Raw genomic sequence first — 24,712 nt, 5'->3', positions numbered from 1 at the left:
AAAGTCAATGGCCTTTCTCTACACAAAGGATAAACAGGCTGAGAAAGAAATTAGGGAAACAACACCCTTCACAATAGTCACAAATAATATAAAATACCTGGGTGTGACTCTAACTAAGGAAGTGAAAGATCTGTATGATAAGAACTTCAAGTCTCTAAAGAAAGAAATTAAGAAGTTCTCAGAAGATGGAAAGATCTCCCATGCTCATGGATTGGCAGGATCAATAAATTATGTTTTATTTTAGCAAATGGGAAAATCATAGAAAACAAATTATACTATATTATACTATATTGTTTTCTAGAAGTATAATTTTCATAATATTTTAAAATATAAATAATGTTAGAAAATGAATGTTGTATTTATAAATGAAAAGGGAAAGATAAACCTGTGGAGAGGCAGAATTTTTTTCTTTTTGACTTTCAAGGCCTGGACAGTGCTGTTAGACAGTGCAGACTACTCGCTCAGTAAGTCCCTTTCCTTCCCACCAAAAACCTTCCACATTTGCATTTGTTTCTCCCTTTTATGATTATGTAAAGTACTTTCCTGCATTCTGTAGTATAAGGTTTCATTTTTATGTTTTATATTTCTGGGGCATCTATTAATGAGAGTACACTTTCTTAAGGCTGAGGTATAATTCTTAGATTGTTATATCCTATCCATTTATACTCCTCTGTCACCAAAAGTAACCCATTGACTGAGATCATGTTCTTTTATTCTTTATATCCACTGTGGTATCTATAAGATAAATTAAATTGAATTATTGAATTAGATTGATTCCACTGATTTGCTTCACCCAGAGACTTAGTACCCATTGTACAGTTTTATCTTTCATAAGAAAATCTTACTGGCACCATTTCAGGTTCCTAGGTGTTTCTCTTCATATTTTCAACTAGTAAAAATAGTAGCAGTTGACTTATTTTGAATTTCAATTAGATTCAAGTTACTGCAACAAAAGAATATTTTTCTTATGAGTCTAAGTGATATCAGTATAGTAAGATATTCCTTTTTTTTTTTCAACTTTTTTCTTTTTTTTTCTTTACCTGCATGTTCATGCACCATGTGTGTTCCCGGTGCCTGCCGAGGACAGAAGAAGGCACCAGAACCCCTAATATTGAAGCTTCAGATAGTTGTGAGCTACCATGTGGATTCTTTGACTCAAACCCAAGGCCTGTGGAAGAACAGACAGTGTTCTTAACCACTGAGCCATCTCTCTAGTTCTGGAAATAGTAACTAGTGAATATGTAAATAAAATGTTCAGGAGATCCAAGTATGCATGTGAATGCTAACTTACTAATTTATCTTACAAACAAGATCAGTTTTAATCTGTATCATTAATCTGTACATTAAGCAAAATTACAGATGGAAGCTCCCTTTATTAAGAAGCTGTGAAAAATCACTTTTTATGGCCTAGATATATTTATGCTAAAAAGAATGAATCTAGGAAAAAAGGTATTTAAGGCAAGACTCGTCACAGAATGTTTAAGATGAGACGACAGGCCATAACTACTTCTGCAGTCCAGCAGGTTACAGTGTGAGATGAAGCTGAAAAGGCAGTAGGTAAAAGTAAAATGCTAAGTTAAGAAGATAGTGGATTTTTGTTTTGTTCTTTAATATAGTACAAAATCTTCAGAATTTTAGATAAAATTTGAGGTGCTGACCAGATAATTAGGAGCAATAGAGAAAACTATAGAGTCAAGTGGAAAGAACAAAAATTCCATGATTAATATAAAATGGAAATCTATACTTGCCTAAAGTTATGATTGGTAAATTGTTGGAGCTGGGACTCCAACAGTCCTCTGACTCTAAACTCAGTGCCCCACCCACCTTCTACAGTACAAATATATTGTTAAGAGTGCACAAGAAAAACAGTCCATACTTGATGGAGAAATGAAATTCAGATTTGTCTGAAATCATACCTAACTAGTAAATATTACACACACAGACACACATAACATATACATATATGTATATGTATATATGTATGTGTGCATACACATGCTGTGAGTGTGTAGATTCCATTTTTCTTTTCATTGTATACAACTAAATATAGTTGCTGGTTCATGGGATAATTCAATGTTTAGGAAGGAGAGAATCTCCAGTCTGTTTTCCACAGCAGCTGTACTGTTCCACGTTTCATATGCTGTGGGTACATGAGGAGTCCATTCCATGTGTCTCTTAACCAACACTTGTCATCTATTGTCCTGCAGGGTTGTTACAGCTATCCTACTGTGCTGTGTCATTGTACTTTAACTCTCACCCCTCTGGTGACTACTCATGGTAAAGATCCTTGTGAGAGCTTGGTATGGTGGCTCACACCTTCAATCCCAGCACTCAGGAGGCTGAGACAGGCAGGTCTGAGTTTGAGGCCTACCTGGTATACAGAGAGTTCCAGAACACACAGGACTGCATAGTGAGACCCTGTTCTGAGGGGAAACAAAAGTGTCTTTGTGGGAATGCTGACTTCTATGTGTTTCACTGAAGAAACACTTGGGGGCTGAGTTGTCTTCCTTTTAGTTCTTGATTTCATAAACCCTTATTAGATACATGATTTTTCTTAGTTCTATAGGTTTTTATCCTCATTTTTCTTACAAATTTTCTTTCATGCAGTTTAAATTTTTATTAAGTCTAATTTATATGCCTTTTTATTTGTATGCTTTGGTAGCATGTCCACTGTCAAATAAAGGACATGAATATAACCCCTGTAGTTCCTATATGAACCTCATAGTTTTGCTTTTTAAAAAAGCTTCTTGATTCATTTTACATTGACTTTTATATGTGACATGCGGTAAAGGTCCAACATCATTGTTTTGAAAACACTAAAATAAATTCTTTTTGCCAAGCAAACCAACTGGGAGAAAAGTTTCACCATACTGAGGTATCCACCAAAAGAATTCAAAGGAAAAACTGTACCCAGTATTGAGCATGCTCAGTGTGTAGCAATGGAATGCTCATAAGCCAGATGTATACAATGGTTACAGTTCCCTGAGGGCAACAGCTAGTATCTAGGAGAGCTGAACCATATGCACACTCTAGCATAGAGCTCAGTCCGTGCACAGGAAGTACTGACTGAATGCATGTTTGCCACTATTTGTCCAAAATCAATGCATTTCCCCATTAAATGGTCTTGTTATCTTTGTCAAAAGTCATTTGACTACATAGAAATATATTTCTGGGCTCTTTTGTCCTGTTTGTTGCTATATCTGTTTTTATTCCAGTCTCACTATTTTGATCGCTACAGTTTTGTAGAAAGATTTGAAATTGGTATGAGTTCTCCAGTTTTTCTTTTTGTTTATCAAGATTATTTAGGGTTCCTTACAAGTTCATTGGAATTTTTGTTTGTTTTTAATATTATAATTTAATGACAACATTTCTCCCATTCCTTTTCTCCCTCAAACATTTCCTTATTCTTTTCTCTGCTCTCCTTCAAATTCATGGCCTCAAAATTTTTTATTGTTATTCACACATATATGTATTTGTATATACATATATATTCTTAAATATAACCTATTGAGTCTATATAATATTACTTCTACATTTGTTTTCAGGGGTGATGGTTTGGCACTGGACACCAATTGGTGTGTTCTTTCCTGGGGGTACCGCACCCTCCATCCCCAGCTTTACTCAGTTGCCTGTAGTTCTTTGTGTATATGTGTTGGTGCCATCCTCATGCTGCTCATGTTTGGGCAATGATCTCACAGCAAACTCCTGGATCCTCTGGCTCTAATCTTTCTGCCTCCTCTTATTTTTTTTCTTTTTCTTTTTTTACGTTTTTTGAGACAGGGTTTCTCTGTGTAGCCCTGGCTGTCCTGGAACTCCCCCTGTAGACCAGGCTGGCCTCGAACTCAGAGATCTGTCTGCCTCTGTCTCCTGAGTGCTGGGATTAAAGGTTTGCGCCACCACTGCCCAGCTCTTTCTGCCCCCTCTTCCACAATGTTCCCTGAGCCTTAGGGTGTTTCCTAGATGTATCCATTTTTATTGGTTGTGGCTTTCGGTAGTAGTGTGTTGTAAAAGAAACTTATCTGTGGATATAAGGGCAACTATTTTAAATTAGAGATTATACTGGTTTAGTAAATTGTAGATTCTTCTCCAATAACCATGATTTCACTAGCATTGACTAGTTAGCTAGATTCCCAGTAAAAGGCACTTCTCTTGTCAAGTGGGTCTTACTTAAGCTGGATTTAAGAATATTGAAGTACTTAAACCATAACAATATTAAGTTTTTCATCCACAATCATGGGATTTTAAAAAAAAAAATTATTTGCATCTCCTTTATTTTCTTTCAGCACTGTTTTATAGCCATGTAGAAGTCTTTTGACACTTAGATTTTTTCCTAAGTATTTTATTCTTTTCATTGCTATTTTAAATTGTATTCTTGATTGTCATTTTTAGATTGTTCTTTGTTAGTATATAGAAGCAAAATTACAGTTAGGACTGATGGCTAATATCTGTAAATCCCAGCGTTGAGGACAAGAAGGCATGGAAGAGCACAAGCATATGAGACCACAAAGCCCACCCTCACAGCGACACCCTTCCTCCAAGGCTGCACCTTCCTGTAGTGCTGCTCCCTATGGGCCAAGCATTCCTCCACATGAGTCTATCAGGACCATTCCTATTCAAACCACCACAGGATCCTAAATTATAAGAAGGCACAGGTGAAATTCTCTTACAGACAATACTGCACCCTCTGCTCATCTTCTTTTTACTTTCATATATGCCTGTATATGAAAATGATTTTGCTGGCTGGTTGCTCTTATTGTCTCGGAAACAAATGATGAAGGAAAAGAAGGAGTTGTATGATAAAATTGAATGGATCCAGACACAAGTAAACAATCTAAAAGTTACTAAGTGTGTCCTTGAAGAGAATCTTCTCTCCAGCCTCCATAGAGCTCAAATTGCAGAAAATCAAACTGAAGCTCTCATTATAAGGTTGGCTGAATTACAGCGAAAATTCGAGTCTCAGCCTCAGAGAGTGTCGATAGTTAAAGTAAGGGCACTAATTGGCAAGGAATGGGATCCTATAACTTGGGATGGGGATGTGTGGGAAGACCCTGTTGAAGCTGAGAATTTTGAATCTACAGATTCTCAAGGGTTTACCCCACCAGAGGAAGTAGTACCCTCAGCTCCACCCCTTGAAATAATGCCTTTTTCACCTGAGAAAGTTAATCCCTCAGAGTCTGATAAACCAGCAGTGACTGTCACTGAGGAAAATGCCAGACAAGACAATATTGATACTTCTCAAGGCCCACCAATAGTTTCTTCTAGACCTAAAACCAGATGCAAGGCAAAGCAGCCCCCTAGAGGGGAGGTAGAAAGTGTAGTCCACGAGGAGACGGACTACACTACTGAGGAGCTTAGTGAATTTGCTAATTCATTCAAGCAGAAGTCTGGGGAATGTGTGGGAGTGAATTTTAAGGGTGTGGGATGGTGGTAAAAGGAATATAAAACTAGATCAGGCTGAGTTTATTGACATGAGCTCTCTGAGTGGAGATTCTAGGTTTAATATGAAAACTCCACAGTTTAAAAAGGTGTCAGAAGTTTGTTTGAATGGTCAACTGAAGTGTTTATCAAAAGATAGCCTACCGAAAAGGAGTTAGAGATGCCTGGCATCCTTTGGCTTAGTGTTCACAAGGGATTTTAAGGCTTAGTTAAATTGTAGTTCTAGAGGTTTACTTTGCTTTTTTTTTTTTTTAAATGTCTGCCCTCTAGCCTGCCATTCCCAACTAAATTGTGTCAGTATAGAATGTAGGAGCTTCAGGAATTGGCATTCTTTTTACAATATGTGGTAGAATCCAATTAATTCTTTCCATATGCTGAAGATGTTTGCTTTTAGAATATATGCTGTTGCCGGGCGTGGTGGTGCACACCTTTAATCCCAGCACTTGGGAGGCAGAGGCAGGCAGATTTGTGAATTCGAGGCCAGCCTGGTCTACAGAGTAAATTCCAGGACAACCAGGGCTACACAGAAAAACCCTGTCTTGAAAAACAAACAAACAAACAAACAAAAAATCATGTAAATTGTAATGCTAATTGTAATTTTGTATAAACATTGAAAAGATAGTCATGTTCAACGATTTGTCTTAGTGCAGATTTTCTTTTCAACATTCACACTTGGATTGTCACCTCAGGATCTGCTGCTGATGGATCACTGAGCTGAAGTTGGGAGCTGCAGGACTCTCCTAGTACCATTATTCATAGCACAGTGAATTTAAGGTTTTCTCAACTTTCGTTCAGTTTCTCTTCCTTCTTGCTGGAAAATAGGGCATAGGACTAGAATGGTTCTAATTGAAATTAATCTATTTTAAGCAAATATCATTTCTAAAATTTCTAAACTTCTTAGTGGCCCCAGAATCAAATGCCATTATATTGAACATTATGACCTTTGAAAAATACTTACATGTGCCACTGTAAAGTAGAATAGATAAAAATACAACTGCTTTTTAATTTTCCCTGTACCATTTATCAATCATATGCCCTAATATTTTTTTTTAAATCTCTTTGATTTCTTTTGGTTTCAGCTTTTTTCCCAGTAGGATAATACAGAAAATTGTGTGCCTGAAGACAAAGTAGTTGTTCTCTTGAGATCGCATCTAATTTTAAAAGCTATAAGTCTATAAATTAAAATGTCCCTTGAGACTGAACATCTCTGGTAGATCTCTGGCTGTACAGGCAAGAGCTCTGTGCTCCCTTCACTGTGGATATGGCTGTCGCTGTCATTCTCACTAACTAGAGCTGGCTGTCCTGTAATTCACTCTGTAGACCAGGCTGGCCTCGAACTCAGAAATCCGCCTGCCTCTGCCTCCCGAGTGCTGGGATTAAAGGCGTGCACCACCACGCCCAGCCCCCAATGTATCTTGAACTTACTTTCCTACCTAGTCATAGTCTGATTTTGTATGAATTCCTCTGTTTTATTTCCCCAACACTTATTTAACAATTACTCACTGACTTTATAATTTGTTGCCATTGAGGACATGTCTGTCAGAATCAGCGGGGCTGTAATTATACTGAGAAACAGTTACAGAGGAGACCACCATATAATGTAGTCAGTTTAATAAAACTATAAAATGCTATGGAAGGAACCTAGCAGGATTAATTTACGTACCCTGTGGAGTTAGGAAGGCTTCTGAGAGACAACAGTTCTTGGAGAGGAGGAGTTCCTGGGTAGGTCATTTAGAACAGTACATTCTGAACAAAAAGTAAGTCTTTCAAAGGGCAGAGGTGTGAGATAGAGTGTTTGGAGTTGGTAGTTTTAGCTAGCTGCAGATATCTGAGGAAGAGATTAAGATAAGATAAAACTAGAGAGGTAGACTGGGTTCCAGGTGCCCAGTCTTTAGATGCCTGAGAGAAGAACTTGGATGGTTTTTGTTTTTTTCCTTTAGGAAATGGGGAACATTTGTGGATATTTAGTAGTGGAAAATATTGTGATCAAATTTTTAGATCTTAAGTTGTATAACCTCTCAGTGTTCCTGCACAATGGGATAGCCACCTTTCTGAGGTTATATTGAGGACTGAATAGAGAATGCATGTGAAGCATTTAAGAGTCTGCATTGTGTCAAGCAGTGGTGGCGCACGCCTTTAATCTCAGCATTTGGGAGGCAGAGGCAGTGGATTTCTGAGTTTGAGGCCAGCCTGGTCTACAGAGTGAGTTCCAGGACAGCCAGGGCTACACAGAGAAACCCTGTCTCGAAACACCCCCTCCCCCAGAAAAAGAGTCTGCATAGTATCAGTTAGTAATCCTATAACCCTGTCTCCAGAGAAGGGAAGGAAGAAAGGAAACTAGCCCACCTGCCAGCCTAAGCCAGGTGGTGATGGTGCACACACGTAATCCCAGCACTCGGGAGGCAGACAGAAGCAGATCTCTGGGAGTCTGAGGCAGCCTGGTCTACAGAGCAAGTACCAGTACAGCCAGGGTTATACAAACGCAGTCTCAAAAAAAAAACAAAAAACAAAAAACAAAAAAAACAAAGTAAACAAAGAGAAAGCCTGCAAAGCCTTGTGACATGTCACCCACACTACTGGAGCCCCTTTCTGTCTCACTAGTTCTTCCCTAGACCCCAAAGTCAAAGTCACTGTGATTATAAATTACATGGTCTTCCTTTTAAATCTGTTAGTAGTCGTTAAATCACTCAACCATCTCTCTCCCCAATTCATTGTCTCTTTTAATTCTTCCTATGCTCTGTGTGTGTGTGTGTGTGTGTGTGTGTGTATACAACCTACTGAGGCTACCTAATGTTGCTTATACATACATATAGCCAGGGCTGATGACTTGATATTGGACTTGATATGCAGGAACTCATCCCTGGAGCAAGTTAATTCTCCATTTCGTAAAAGTTACTGACCATTTCTAGCTCTTCCTCTAGGTGAGGGGCCATTTGGCATTCTCCTGCCTGTGTTGGCATGTCAGCAAATGGCATGTCATTGTCTTGGTCTTCTATGGGGAACCATATTGTTGTTGTATTCTCAACACTCATCGTTATGCCCATAAAATATAAGTCTCACTTCTTAACAACAGGCAGAGACTATTAGAGAGATCTATAACTGGTCAAAATGGAAAGAGTTAGGTGGGGTGCCCCACCCTAGCTGATACATCTGCAGTGCAGCCCCTATATCCACGGCTCAGAAAAAAATGGCAGGAGAGGGAGCAGCAGGATTGTAATTGCCAGAGGCCCAGGATGCCTGTTGCTAGATAGTGCCCCTTAGACATGGTAGGGAAATTCACCTTTCGCCATTTTAAAATGGTTTATTCATTTTATTAGTAGTAAGAATTCTTCTGACTTCCATGGGCACACAGCATGCACATAATGTAGATATATATGTGCAGGCCAAATACTCTCACATAAAGTATAAAATACATTAAAATTTTAGTTTAAGTTGTGTGTGGATAGGAGGCATGTATGTGTGGACGTCATGGGGAAGCTTTGTGAAGTTCCTTTTCTTTTATACTTTATTTTGCCTGGGGATCAGGGATGGAACTCAGGTGGCCAGATTTGCAAATCAAGTGCCTTTACTACTGGGCCATCCGATCAGCCCAGGAAAACTCTTTATGCACTTTTAATACCAGACCCTAAAAAGGTACAAGAAGAGAAATTTTTTATACAATTAAAGACTTTAGTTAGATGCCCCACTTACAACTGTATTGAGAAGAACTATATTTAGCACATGACCATGAACTGGGACTTTGTAACTCCTTTTCACAAGAAATTTGAATTGGCTGAACCGGGACTAGGTTGATTTTCTTATACCTTTTGCTGTGCTGTCACCCCAAAGGTATACTAACCTGGCTGGTCTGTGGCTGCCATCAGGGAAAGAAGGAGGCCATGCCGATCAAGAAGGAATCCTGAATTTTCTAAGTAAAGATTTGTTCCCATCTACCTTGGTTATCTAGAAAGGAGCTACAAGGAGCAGGGATCTTTCTAGGGACAGTTGCTTTCCAAAATATAATGAAAAGGGAAAGGGGGAAGAGATAGTAAGATTTTTTGTTAATTTTTTGTTTTGTTTTTGATATTATATATCTTGGGCTGTCCTGGAACTCACTATGTAGACCAGACTGGCCTTGAACTCAGAGAGGTTTACCTGCCTCTGCTTAGAGTCAGAACTTTTTGTGTTGATGTTTGAGGAAGTCTTTCCAGTGCTCAACAATCCCAAATGTCTGTGGACACAATAGGGAACATGGAGGTTGCATTAAGCATTTTTGACTCCTCGCCTTTTCAGTGGTTTAGCAATGAAATAGGAATGGCAGCAATAGTCACCTGAGAAAGAGTCACAGCAGTGAGATATCCGGAGGAGGCCAAATGCTTACATGTAACTTTCTGAGTATGCTAAAGGCGAGTTGGCTTAATTCTTCCAGAATCAGTAAAAAATGACAGAAGATGCCAGCAGAGCTGCAAGAGGAGTCAGAGCTCCACAGTAAGTCAGACCGTCCAGAAGGGAACAGGGACGTGGCCCAGGCAGAGCGATAGAGTCATTCCAAGATAATTTGTCAGGTTTTGGCAAGAGCCACACAGAAATACACAGTCTTGATGGATTTATCTCAGTAGTGGAACACTTTTGCTTATCACTGAAAGCAACACCAAGAGTGGAGGTTTTTCCTGTCTGGTCTACCTTTGTGTTGCTGTGTCCAATTCATGGAAGCAGAAGTTGGAATAGGCTCAGTGAGCAGCTTCATGATGAGCCCATGTGGATGGTGACAAGATGGCTATCTGTAAGACATAAGGAGGGACCTCACAGTGACGACATGAGGTGGGGTTTTTTTTGGGGGGGGGAGGGGTGTTCGAGACAGGGTTTCTCTGTGTAGCCCTGGCTGTCCTGGAACTCACTCTGTAGACTAGGCTGGCCTCGAACTCAAAAAATCCACCTGCCTCTGCCTCCCAAGTGCTGGGATTAAAGGCGTGCGCCACCACGCCCTGCTGAGGTGGTTTGGTTTTAATTTTGTTGTTCATAGCATACCGTTGGTTTACACAGAAGTTTGTCACGGTTACTTTTAAGTTGGAAAGGAAATTATATAGCTGGAAGCCAAATGCATTCTAAAACTGTACAAAATAGTTATAGGGATATTGTCCATGTTACAGCTGTACAACTGATATTTTAACTAGTGGACAAAGTATAAAATATTTTCTTGAGTAAAATTCCTACCACCCTGAGATGAACTAATCCAACTAAAAATGGTTCAGTATAAAAAATGTAACTATCAAATAGAAAAGGACCTTCTACCAAAAATCAGAGAGTGCAGCATGTAGTAAGTGTGTTTTTCTTTTAATATAACCATAAGTTTTCAGCCAAATAAATAACATAATACTTTGTATTTCACTTCTTATGGTCTAAATCTGGAAGAGGAAACTCTACATATAGGTTCTATAAACATAGCAGCAGGCTTTCCCTTGGCACTCCAAGCCCTTGGAATCCAAGAATATTAAAGATTTTTCAGAGGCACCAAGTCTTTGAACATAGCAGGTTTTATGACAAAAATCCATCCCAAAGGAGCATTTTTTTTTTATAATACAATTTAAATTTTCCTATTCATTCTTATTTGGGGATCATTACATAAAGTACTGCATAATTTGAAAACTTACTTTTATTTTGTATTCAGTATGGAGATTTATTCCCAGAGCAGGGCTTTTCTGATGCAAAATTGAAATGCTGGTGTAGTCATAACAGCTGTCTCCACACCATGTGGTAGCTTCCATGACTTTACTGTAGGATGAATTTTTGGCCCGGTGTTTGAGTAATATTGGACACACATGGTTTTAAGTGGCAGAGCAGTGTGCTTATGCATCCACTTGACTTTCACAGCTACAGTTGGCTCTGTATTAGAACAGGGAGAGTACATTCACACCATGGCCACCCTCATGGCTGCTGGAGTAGCTGGATCACAGCGGGCTCTGTTCCTTTAAAGACACCACTAACTACTGCTGAGGAATTACACAGTCACCAAAGTGCCTTGCAGCTTGTAGGAGAGAGAATAATGAATGCTCAAAGGCCACACTCAGATTTCAGCCCAGGAGTTCTTAGTATTACGCATCTTTTAACAAGAATAGTAAAAAGCATGGCCACGAAATAACTAAAACCAAGAGGAAGTTTGCTGAGGCAGTCAGTGATTTTTTTTTTCAGGTTTTCAATGTAGGCATTTGATTTAAATAAAACGTTGCCTTCTCAGGAAAACTGTAGTGCTATGTTTTTAGACTCATTAACTAGAAATTAAAATCCAGTAGGTTTTACTGTCCACTGTTAATATATGTAGGATATTTGGAAAATCAACTTACTAAAAATAGAGCTTTTGCACAGATGTCTATTTAAGCTAATGCAGACATGTTTTCTTGAGCGCACAGCAGGGATTTGCTGTGCTCTACAGCACAGTGCACTGCTATGCTTTGGCGCTGAGTTCCATTTCAGTGAGGATCTTAATGTTCTTCGTGGCTTCATTTTGCACTTCTAGCTTATATTTAAATTGTCCTCAAGTTTTACCTTTTTTGTATTTCCTTTTGCATTAGAGTTTAGGGGTTTATCAATAAGAGTAGTATTTCTTTGAAAAATCTAATTTGTTTCTCTAAATGATATCTAAATAACACATTTTTGGTTGTTGTTAAGGCAGAAAGGAAGGAAAATCCCTCCATGTAATTTTTGACTCAAGTGATATAGAGAATTAAATTTCTGATCTTCATTAAATATCAAAGAAATTCTAGCCAGATCCAGTGTAGATTACCTTTTTATCTAAGTGAGTTTATGCATGTATTGTAGGAGCTGTACTGATGAATATGTTTGAGGCTTTCAGCCCTTAGTGGATACAAACTAGAATGATTGATAAAATCCTCCTTACTATTGGCTATTATTTACTGACTCTTAAGTGGCAGGTTGTATTTATGCCAATTTATCTGCTTCAGGGAACATTCTTGATAGCAGAACAAAGTGAATAAAAGTAGTTTGCTTTGCAAATGAATGCAAATAGGAGAGCCTTTCGGAAAGCCCTTTAACAGGGGCAGTGCACTTTGATTATGAGTGAAGCTGCCATTTGGACATAGTGAAAAGAGCATGCTTGAGCCATTGATTGAGGGAGACAGTAAAAAGTCAGGAAGGGCCTTTAGGCTTGCAGTGAGGCAGGCGGATGTCAGTGTGGTTAGAGCACAGTGGGAGAATGACAGGAAGGATTAGTGTCAGGGAAAGGCTTTGCTGAGGCTGTGGAGATAGTCCCTGGGGTCACTCACCTCTGACTGTTGTTCTATGCTGATGGCTCTGCAATGCAAACTGCCTGCTGTATGCCTGTTCATTATCGGAAATGGTGATTAGAAAAGGTATTTGTTTTTAAGATTTCCTCCCACTACCTATTCTTTCCCCTTCCCCTATCCCTTCTCTCTTTCTCTTTCTTTCTCATTACAGGGAAATTGAGGTGGGCTTCCTTCATCTTTTATTGTTTGATGCCAGAGTAGCTACTGCCTCCAGTGGGTGGTAGCTTACGCTAGAATGTAGTTGTCATATGTTTTTTCATATTCAACAGTGATTTATGTTTCTTTCCTCAGTTTTAGGTTTTGACCATTATTCAGCAATATGTTGCAGTTTTGTAATGTTTAAGGTATTTTCACTATATCAACATCAGAAGCTTTGCAAAGACTAAATGGCTCACATCTTGGTGAAAGACTTCTTAATCTTGTTCTCAAGTTTTACAGAATGCTAGCATTTGGCAAGTTAACCACTTGTAAAATTTTATGTCATTATTGTTAATAGAATGAGAAAGACATGTAATCTTGCATAGTTCTGATTCTTAATCAATGCTTTTTCTTGCTTAGATTTTCATGTATATTTCTTAAAGCCATTTTATAAGTATTTTTATTTCAAAAATCTTACTAGTCATATTATGTGAGTTATGTGAGCAGCACTACATTTAGTACCAGTAATTTTTATGGACTTTGATGTTTTTTTTAAATTTTTACTATTTTTTTATTACGTATTTTCCTCAATTACATTTCCAATGCTATCCCAAAAGTCCCCCATACCCTCCCCCCTACTTCCCTACCCACCCATTCCCAATTTATAGTTGGGTTTTTTTGTGTGTTTGTTTTGGGTTTTTTTTTTTTTTTGGTTTTTCTGTATAGCCCTGGCTGTCCTGGAACTCACTCTGTAGACCAGGCTGGCCTCGAACTCAGAAATCCGCCTGACTCTGCCTCCCAATTGCTGGGATTAAAGGCTCGCACCACCACGCCAGGCTAGCTGATAATGTTTTTTATCTTAATACAAAATTGGTCTTTTTAGAAGAATCTTCAAGACCGGGCATGGTGGTGCACGCCTTTAATTCCAGCACTTGGGAGGCAGAGGCAGGAGGATTTCTGAGGCCAGCCTGGTCTACAAAATGAGTTCCAGGACAGCCAGGGCTACACAGAGAAACCCTGTCTCGAAAAAAACAAACAAACAAACAAAACAACAACAAAGTTTTGCATTATGCAGTACTTCTGGTTTTTTATATGCATGCAAAAATTTTACAGATACTGCTGGGACTCTATTCTGCAGTTAAGGATGCTGCCCCAGCTTTCACTAAGCCTAGATACATGGATAGTAACTGTTGGTCATTGCAGAAAGAGTTCTGCCAATAATTTGTTTCACAGGCATGTTGATGTTATAGTAGACATTTTCCAATTTCTTAAAATTTTGTTTAATGTTTTGCAGGCACCTGAATGGACAGAAGAGGACCTCAGTCAACTGACGAGAAGTATGGTCAAGTTCCCAGGAGGGACTCCAGGTCGATGGGACAAGATTGCCCATGAACTGGGTCGATCTGTGACAGATGTGAGTTCACTGAAATTTGCATTGTCTGGGGAGTGACAAACAGGAACAAGCAAACTATGCAGGAGGCAGACTTAGATGGGTCCTGGGTTATCTGCAGAGAAAAGACCTGGGCATGAACCATTAATGAAATAAACAAAAAGCAGATGTGAATCCATTCCCTTCTGCACAGTGTAACAGCTGTGTGAAAGAATTGTAGTGTTCAGAGACTGAAGCTACTGAAACCTAAGCATAGAAAACAGTATTAGATTTTGTGTTTATATTGACCCTTTAATCGTGGAAAGGACAGTTTTCAAACTGATTAGAATTAGAGAGGTTGTATTTCAGCCTGAGCACTCGAGTACAGATCGCTAGTGTATTTAGACAGGTGGTTTAGGTTACTGACAGGAGCTGTGACTCGGAGCTGTGGTGCACACAGAGTTTGACTTCTTTCCAGGATGCTGCTGACCATTCATTTTGGAATATATGTGCAAATGGCCATTCCTAACACCTAGAAGACAAAGTATAGACCAAGAGCCTTGTGACATAGCACTTTAGATGTTCTCATTCAGGGAGACTACAGTAGAGCACTTGATGTATGCCAGATTGTCTCCCAACATCTAATCAGAAGTCAGAAAGAAACTTGACTCAGTTATCAAACTGATATTTGTATAAATCGTAGTAAATAACCTTTACTAAATCTCCTTTACATACATCTTGTTGGTGTAAAACTTTTTAAAAGATTTACTAAGAACAAAAATTTAAATTTCCTCTTTAATTTAGTTAGCATGCCTTTAGGTCTTTTTTTACACTGTGCAAACATTTTAATGAGCACGCTAGTAAAACACAGCTACCAAAATAATGAGAGTGTGTTATGATTGCTACAGTTTGCTTTTCAAAGTACACCTCTATGTTTTCAATTTAGAAGCAAATATATATTTAAAAAATACTGTCAACTTTTTTCTCTTTTCCTCAGTTCCTTTGATTGAGACTTGCTTTGAAATTTTTAAATTACATATATATTTACATGTGTATATTTAAGTGTGATCATCTTATACAAATTATACCTAGTAACATCATTTTTGCGCTATTGTGGGATGACCAGTTATCTTTATCATGGAGAATTGCTTTTCTACTAATTGCACTGCTGAGCTATGCATTTCATTTTCTTGTTTTAAGGTATTTTGTAAGGAATGGAATAACTATATAACCACATTAAAGATATTCCAGGGTTATTGATATTTTAAACATTGTATTTTTAATTGCTAAAATGATTTTTAAACATTCTAATAATATTGTTTTAAAGAACTCAAAATGTTTAACTTGGTTGTTTAAAGACAAACAATGCTATGTTAATTTGCTGTCTTTTTAAGAGGTAGCAAGCAAAGGCTGAAAAGGATGGTGGGGCTTCCCGAGGTCTCACGGGCACAGGCCCGCAGAGTTACTGCCTTTACTGAATTTACAGGAGTGGTCTTGCTGCAGAGGCTTCTTTTGTGTGTTTTACTTACAACTTATAACAAGATGCACGTATCTGTGTGTTTTATTACTTTTCCCCAGCCTTCTCCTGGGGAGGCTGATTTTATGTGTGCCATACTTTTTAATATGAAGTGCTTCAGTGACGCTGAATATATATGTTTGCACACACTACATGATAGCTTCTCTTTTAACAAGATTAAAAGTACCATGCAAATAGTTAATACACCTAAACTTATGTAGCCTTTATGTGTATGCGAGTTTTACCTGCTTGTATATGTCTATACACCACATTTATCATGCCTGATACCCAAGGAATCCATCAGAGGAGGACAGAGTTACAAACTTGGAACTAGAGTTACAAACAATTATGAGTTACCTTGTGGCGGCTGGGAATTAAATCCCAGTTCTCGGAAGAGTAGCCAGTGCTCTTAATTGCTGAGCCACCTCTGAAAAGCCCCGAGCTAACTTGTTTCAGGAACCCCAAGAATGGCTTGTGAACCACACTAAGGCAGCTGCAGTGGGTTCAGCTGGTACAGTCCCCGGAGTGGGATGTTAAGTGAAAGTTAACCACTCTTTAAGAGGTCACCTACACTTCCTTTTGGCTTGCAGTGTTAATTAGATTTGTTGTTGTTAAGTGCTTGATTGTGGAGGAGAAGCCAGGTTGCTTTGGTGTCGTCATCCTCTCCTTTACCCTGCACACTGACCTGATCTTTTGGCATCAGCCCCAGGCTGCACAGCTGCTTTTTGACCTTTTTTGCCTGCCAAATGTGTAGCTTCAGGCTTGCTGCTTTCCCTTCAGAAACAATTGACCCTTCATGGGGAAAGGTGAGAGGGTGGCAATGCTGGAGTCAATGGCTCTTTATTTAGGTTATTAGATTCTAGTAAAAGATGTATTTTATTCCTCAGTTTAAAAAAGAATCAGTGTATTAATTGTCATAATTAGAGTTAAATTGTTAAAACCTTGGGTAAGTACAAGCAATATTTTAGCATTAAAATTTTTTGACAAAGTATTTGTTAACTCAGGTAAACTGTAAGGTCAACTTTATTGAGGCTTAAATATTTTAAATGTTAATTACATGCCTTTGGCATATAATTTTAGAAACCACAAAGGACTCCAGTTGTAGAAACAACAAAAGAAACAAAAACTGTCTGACGTGTAAAACCACCCTTAATGTGATTATTAACTGCAGGCTTCTAAGTTAAGGTCAGGGAGAATCAGATTTCTTGTTCCTAAAATGTTGTAAGCTGACCCTGGTGCTCTGTGGGCCACTAATCTCTCACATTCTGTTTATGATAACAGTCTGAGAGGAGATTTTCTGCTTGTTTAGAAAAGGCCCAGGTAGACAGCAAAACAAAAGCCAGGTGGCTAGCTTTAACTTCTATAATTAATGCCGAAGTGTAATATAAGAAGTGCATAAGGTCTGCCCGTGAGGAGTGCAGGGAGTGAGATCCCCTTGTCATTAGTTGTAACTGCCATGGCGGCAGAAGATACACAGTGCGAGGGAGGATTTACACAGTGTCGTTATGGTGTCTTCTCAAGATCAGGAAGCCTTGTGGTTATCGGTAGATTAAGAACAGAGTTTTCTTGTTATTTTGAAGCTACATTGTTAGCATCAGAGTAGTCCTACCTAAAGTTCTGAAAATGACGAGGACTAACCTTTAGGTTTCTTCACTGCCAACTTTCTGCTTTCTCTGTTTTCTGTGGTCCAGCCTGGTCTCTTCTGCTCCCGTCTTCCTCCCTTCTCCATGTCACAACCTTCAACAGAACGTCACTTTGGAATACCTGTTTGCTTTATACCATGTCCTTGCTAGATAGATGTGCCACTAGCTCATTTGATTTATAAATTTCAGTGATAATACCATTCACACTTACATTAAAGGTTTTTCCCTTTGTTGTTATTTGATGTTTTCTGTTTGTTTGTTTGTTTGTTTTTATTTTAAACATTACCAACACAAACCTTGTGATAGAGAATACATAGTATGTAGAGCTTATAACCTGGGCAATGTATCTCTCTCTCTCTCTCTCTCTCTCTCTGTGTGTGTGTCTGTGTGTGTGTGTGTGTGTGTGTGTGCGCGAGTGCGCACAGACTCACTTCAGGGTATGAGTTCATAAGAACAGGTGCACATACAAGCCAGAAGTGTAAAATCTTTCTGGAGCTAGAGTTCCATGTTGTAAACCACCTGAGATGAGTGTGCTGGGAATCAAAGTCAGTAAGATCCTCTGGAAGAACAATACATGATCTTAATTACTGAGCCATCAATCCACCCCCAGCTCTGACCTTTGTTACTTTGTCTATTCTAGATGTGAGTCCTTGGTTAGCTATGTAGTTACCAAAGCTTTCTTCCTCTTCCTCTTCCTCTTCCTCTTCTTCCTCGTCCTCCTCCCTCTTCTTCTTTCTGTCCTTTCAGGCTTGTAGTTTCCACTGCTGTACAAAAGGTTTTTAATTTCATAAAATGTCATTTTCTTGGCATTATTTCCTGAGTGATTATAGTCCTATATAGAATTCCTTGCCTGTATGTATATTTGAAGTGATTTTTTGTTTTTCTCTAACAGTTTCAAATCTTATATTAAATTCACTCAGTTAAAGTGGTGTATAAATGGCTTTGAGGCAAGATCTTATACTGTAGCTCAGGTTGTTCTAGAACTTACTCTGTGGCCCAGAATGGCCTGAAATGTACAATAATCCCCGTGTCCCAGCTCCAAGCCCTGAGATTTACAAGTGTGAGACACTACACTCAGGATGAGAATGGCTTTCTGGGAAAGTGAGGCCATTTTCACATATTGTCAGAACACAGGCTGGACTCAGTATTTATTAGAAAATAAGATTTCTTTACTATTGTTGTTAGTGTTTTGTGTTGTTTGTTTGTTTGGGCTTTTTGTGTCTGGTTGGTTTGGTTGGATTTTTTTTGTTTTTGAGACAGGGTTTCTCTGTGTAGCCCTAGTTGACCTGGAAGTCTATAGACCTGGCTGACCTCAGAGACCTGCCAGTCTCTGCCTCCAGAGTGCTAGGATTAAAGGCCTGTTTTATTTTTTAAGATAATAATTTATACAGGCACAGCTGGCTCCAAATTTGCTGTGTATCCAAGAGTATTATGTACTTACTATGTTGCTGTGACAGATGCTCTGGCAGAAGTGACCTCAGGAAGGAAGAAGCGTTTGTGTTTTGGCTCAGTTGTCACAGTCCATCCTGATGGGGAAGGTGTGGGGGACAGGTACTTGAGCTTCCACAAATGGGAAACATGGAAATGAGTATCTCGTTTCAGCTTTCTGTCTTTGATTTGGTCCCAGCCCCAGCCCAGGGAATGACACTGCCCACAGTTAGGGTGTGCGTTTCCACCTCAATTAATCTAATCCAGAGTGTTTCTCTTCTGTGACTCTAGATTCTGTCAGATGGACTGTCACACCGTGGATGACCTTGAACTCCCCATTGTTCTGCTTCTACCTCCCAAATATGAGATTGCAGGGATTATAGACACGTGTCACCACACCTCGACTTCAGACATTTAAGTCAGTAAAGCACACCCTTTCTTATAAACAGAGTTTTAATATGAAATCTCTGAAACAAGTCCTTGAGGGGCTAGAACCATCCCGTATATGCACAATGCCACAATTTTAACTACAATGACACCCTAAGCAAACCATACGTCTTTGGTAATTATTGGATATAGTGGAAAGATATTTCATTACTAATGTCACACGCTTTGACAGAATGTTTGAATTAAAAAGAAATTATTACTGCAGTCCTTTGGCTCTGCACACAAAGGTGACGTGGAAAAGGAGCAAAGCCTAAAAGACCTGGTGCTGCTGTGCTAAGTGACCACGCCTGCTCAGTCGGTCAGCAGGGTCTCAGGCTGAGCATTAAAGAAAGAAACACTAGAGCAGGACTCCAGCCAGGGCTGAAGCTGAAGCAGGGTTATTTTTTTTCCAGTCTGCTTTTATATCATTCTAGGTACATACAAGAATATTGTCAGTCCTAAGGCATAAACAGAATAGTCAAGGAACAACCAAGGCATAAACAGTAGTGAAAGAACAAACAAAGCATAGACAAAGGTCCCGTGATTACTGTATAGGGTCTTAATAAGACCCAACTAGATACAAAGAACACATTCCTCAGCTTTAATCATCTTGAGCCTACTTCCTTACCCTATCCCAAAGTCAAGTTCCTGCCAAATTCTTTGAAGGCTGCACCAGGAGCTCTTCACATCTGGCCTCCTGTTTATCATCCCTTGGTCACTCTGAGCTGCACTTCTTTTGTGATATCAGTTCCATAGGGTGGTTAGGGGATGGTGTGTGATAGCAGGATGGAAATGCCTGCTATCCTGATTTCCACTTTGCTGCAGAGAGTATTCTAGAAGAAGGATTTGGTCAAGGCCTCAGAGCTAGTTAATGGAGGTCTTGGTTAAGGTGGCTCATTCTTAGCCCATGCTGCCCTTAGACCCTCATATACTTCAGCTGTTCTGTTAGCCCTCAGGCAAAGTCGCCTGATCTTCTGAATCCAAAGGGGAGTGGTACTGCCCTTGTAACAGGCCAGTAAGTGCAGCTGGGTTCCTGAGCAGGGCTACCTCTCAAACTCCTTCTCAGCTGACTGCCAAGCATTGGTTTTCCTCCTGCACCAAGCATGTGCCAGACTGAGTTCCACCCTGTGCATGCTTGGTGCAGGAGGACACGATATAAAGATAGCTTAAAGTGATTTTGAAAGCATTGGGAGAAATCTTTCTATGAAACCCAAGCTGCCCTCAAATTCAATCCTTCTGCCCTGTCTCACAGGTAGAGACTGTTATGGCATTAGGGTGAGCTCAGTTGAAATCTTTCTGTATAATTCTCCCCGGTCAGACCCTTTGTGTTGTTTCTCTAGCCTTGTACAAGTTCTGTTGCTAACAAACTGCAATTTGTACCCGTCAAAACCCTGTGTCTTAGTAAAAGCATAGTCGACCTTACAGGCTGTGTCCAGCTTACTAGTTAAGACATAGGCACTTTGACGATTGCTGTCACTCTTACTCACTCTCAGCTCACTGTGTAATCCATATTTTATATCACCGACTTGTCTAGGAGGGACTTGATATAGCACCTTCAGTTACTGCATAGCTGATCTTGAGCAGATGCTTAGGAGCTAATGTGGTTTAAGCTGCCTCCTTTTCCTAATGTTTGGGAAGCTACTCATCAGAGAGGACTGTGGGTGAAGGCATATTAGGTTATTTCAGTCTTCACTGGTGCACTAATAGTGTCTACAAAATTATGCTACTGTTTGACACAGAAGTATTTCCTGCCTGCAGATGACGTTCAACACTATTTATATACATGGTCACTCAGTTAATTGAAAGGCCCCCCTTTTTAATGGATAAGATGAGCATAAAGGCATTGGAGACATACTACGAATGTTCAGCACTACTTCCTACCAATTTCTTGCGCGCCCCGACTGGCCAGCAAGAATGACGCTGCAACAGGATCCTTCCGCACACGCTTATTGGGAGAGCTTGATTGCAGAGGCAAAGAGAGCCCAAGCCCAGAACTGGTGCTGCTTATATCGGCCTAGGAGAGGCGTGTCTCACACCCGGATTGGTTGTGCTTGGGTTATGCTTACCACCTCATTTGCATGCCTACATCTGATTGGTTAACTTCTCTCTCATCTGATTGGTTAACTTCTCTCTCATCTGATTGGTTAATTTTGGTTAATTCTCAAAACCTCATCTTGGCAAAAAAAAAAAAAAAAAAAACTTTACTGCCTATGTATGCGTGGTGGCCAGCGGAAGCTAGCGCCACCCTGCAACGGCACATGTGGCTTCCCACACCAATTGAAAACATTTTTCAAGTGGTTTGTTTAATGTTCAGGTAACACAATATACCTTGAATTTGAAAGTTGCAGTAATTCTTCGTTGTAATGAGTAGGAAATCTAAGTAGAAAACTACTAGAGTAAATAGTATATACCTCTTAGGCATGTACATGCATACACAAATACACACGCACACATGTATATGTATATACACTTCTTAGTTGCATTTTTTTTTTAATTTAACCTTGTTTGTTATCTGTGTGGGGAAGGAGAGTGAGGTTACACATGCTTTGGTATCATGTGTAGAGGCCAGAGGACAGCTGGCCACCGTTTTGCATCCAGTTTGATATACTCAGGTATCAAATTTAGATCATCAGGTTTGTTTTGCAAGCCCCTTAACCTGCTGAGCCATTGTGCCAACCCATAATTTCTATTATCTTTTTTATAAGTATTTATTTATTTATTTTATGTATATATACACTGTAGCTGTCTTCAGACACACCAGAAGAGGGCATCAGATCCCATTACAGATGGTTGTGAACCATCATGTAATTGATGGGAATTGAACTCAGGACCTCTGAAAGAGCAGTCAGTGCTCTTAACTGCTGAACTCTCTCTCCAGCCCAATTTCTGTTATCCTAGTAATAGTTAAGATATCAAGTGAGCCAGAGTCTGAAACTATGACTGAAGATTATCACTGGCAGTCAACATTCTCTTTCCTGACTTAGCTGAGCATTATGCCAGGACTATGAACATACACTCTGAATCACAGACTCCTTCTGTTAAACAGAAATGTGACTTCATGTAACTGTCAGCTTACCTGGCTCTTACCCAATTTGTAATTTATGTTGCTGTATCACTAGAAAGAAGGAAACTTATTTTAGGTTTTTGTTTGTTTACTCTGACCTGTTTGCCCCAACAAGATATAAGCTCCTAGTTTTTGAAAACTTTGAGGATAATTTAATAATGAAAGGAATTACTGATAGGTTTATAAAAAGACAAAGAGGAGGAATATGGGGGTGTAGTGAGGTATGGGGGAAGGGGGATGCCTCAGTGTACATATGCCAAGGCATCCCTTCCCCCTGAGGGACCAGCCACATAGAAAAGAGTTTATTTAGGGCATGGGGAGGGGAGTTAAGAGGGTAGTAGAGGCAGAGAGAGAGAGTAGAGGAGTAAAGCCTAACCATGAGCATGTGGAGAGAGGGGGGAAAGGGAAGCAGGGAAAGAGCAAGGGAGGAGCAAGTGACTAAGAGAGGGAGGAGGGGGCAAGCAGCCCCTTTTATAGTGAGTCAGGCACACCTCATTGTTGCCAGGTAACTGTGGAACAAAGCATAGACAGAATGCTAACAATTACTGGATTTTTAAATGCCTGACACATTGGAGCATGATAAAATGCACACATCCCTACAACTCTTCTGTCCACGTGACTCAGTGTACATTGGTGCTGTGGTTCTCATAGGAACTGCCCAATCCAGTTGCTTGGATTCTGAAAAAGAGAACTCACCTGAGCTCTGGGTAGAAATTTTTTTCCCAGGTGAGACCAAAAACAACAGTGCTAAATTCCTTGTTATAGTGTGTGTTGAGACATATCTTATGCAATGGTGCATAACAGAAAATATAACCACCAGCTAAAACCTTAACCACATACCCTAGAAAAATAGTAACCAGCTCAAGAGCAAATCTGCACCCCTTCCTCTCAAGTCAAAGGCTGTGGGGGAGAAAAGTGCATTTGCTGATGACCATGTCACAGAAAGATGACTCTCCTGTCCCAGAGTGGTGTGTTGTTTATTCAACAACACCCTGGACATTAGCAATTATTTATTTGATAGGTTCTTTATTACAGTACACCCAGATGATCGACTGAGGATGCCAAACCACCCCCCCACACACACACATTTTTGCCTTTATCTACCATACAAATGCTTCACCTGCCACCATCATTCTTATATAAACATCTTTATTATTTTATTGTTTTATGTGCATGGGTGCTTTACTTGTGTGTATGTTTGTATACCACATGTGCCTAGTGCCTGCAGAGACCATAGAAGGAATTGGATACTCTAGTACTGGAGTGAGCCACCATGTGGGTACTGGGACTTGAACCTCTGAAGAGTAACCAGTAAGGGCTCTTAATAACTGAGCCATCTCTCTAACCCTAAAAATCATGACATCAAATCCTGCAGACATGACAAAGAGACTAAAATAACAGATTGTTGGGTATGTAGAATTGAAACATTGTGTTCTGCTTCTAACTAATGAACCTCATAAATATGTTGCCTTTCGAGTGAGAAAAAGTATGACTTCTGAATGACAGTGATGTCTAATCAATTTTAGAATTGGACACTGAATGTCTACAGGATTATGATTATAGAGAGAGAAGCAAAATTATGATATAAACTATTAAGAGACCCGGTGTGGTGGTGCACGCCTTTAATCCCAGCTCTTGGGAGGCAGAGGCAATCAGATTTCTGAGTTCGAGGCCAGCCTGGTGTACAAGGGGAGTTCCAGGACAGCCAGGGCTACACAGAGAAACCCTGTCTTGAAACACCAAAAACAGAAAAGGAGAAGAAGGGAAGTACACTAACATTTGATATACTAGCCTCTCATGTCAACAGTACTGATACCTGCTAATAACAAGGCACGAAGTTAGGGAGATATAAGTAATACAGTAAACCAGACATCTGAAACCATCTATCCAACAACACGGTACACAGCCTCCTGAGCATACAGAGCGTCTATTGAGTGTGTTCGGCAGTCCCCACAGAGTAAAGGTCGAATCAGTAATACACACACAAAATGGGGAAATTAAGCAGACTTGTGGAAAACCCCGCTTCTCCAGGAGACCGTGGACCGAAGAAGAAAACACACGTGGAACCAGAAATTCCTTAGAAATGAGTAAGAAAATAGAGCTTACCAGAACAGTACAGCTGAGGCTTATCAGTGAGTGCGCGCTCACTCAGGGAGAACGAGGAGAAGCTCACCATCAGTGAGTGCACGCTCAGGGAGAACGAGAAGCTCAGGGTCACCTGATGCTGGGGGAAAGCTGGCTGGCTAGGACAGGAGAATTACCATGAGTTAAAGTTAGCCTAGCTGGCTAGAAAATGAACTATATACCCATGTCATACAGAGTGGGCATGGGAGGTGTCTTAGTCAGTGTTTCTATTCCTGAACAAACATCATGACCAAGAAGCAAGTTGGGGAGGAAAGGGTTTATTCAGCT

The 24,712-nt window shown here is 39.7% G+C and overlaps 1 protein-coding gene across 1 annotated transcript in view; it reads left to right on the top strand.

The window, feature by feature from the left end:
• Positions 1 to 24,712, top strand: part of Dnajc1 (DnaJ heat shock protein family (Hsp40) member C1) — a 157,583-nt gene that overhangs the window by 123,079 nt on the left and 9,792 nt on the right. Inside the window, exon 9 of the mRNA XM_021152177.2 lies at positions 14,149 to 14,268. Within this exon, the coding sequence (XP_021007836.1) occupies positions 14,149 to 14,268 (120 nt within the window). The remainder of the gene's footprint in view (positions 1 to 14,148; positions 14,269 to 24,712) is intronic.

This window comes from Mus caroli, chromosome 2 (genome assembly GCF_900094665.2).
Source record: "Mus caroli chromosome 2, CAROLI_EIJ_v1.1, whole genome shotgun sequence".
In the NCBI taxonomy this organism is placed as follows: Eukaryota; Metazoa; Chordata; class Mammalia; order Rodentia; family Muridae; genus Mus; species Mus caroli.
This window is presented reverse-complemented; position numbering and strand designations above follow the sequence as displayed.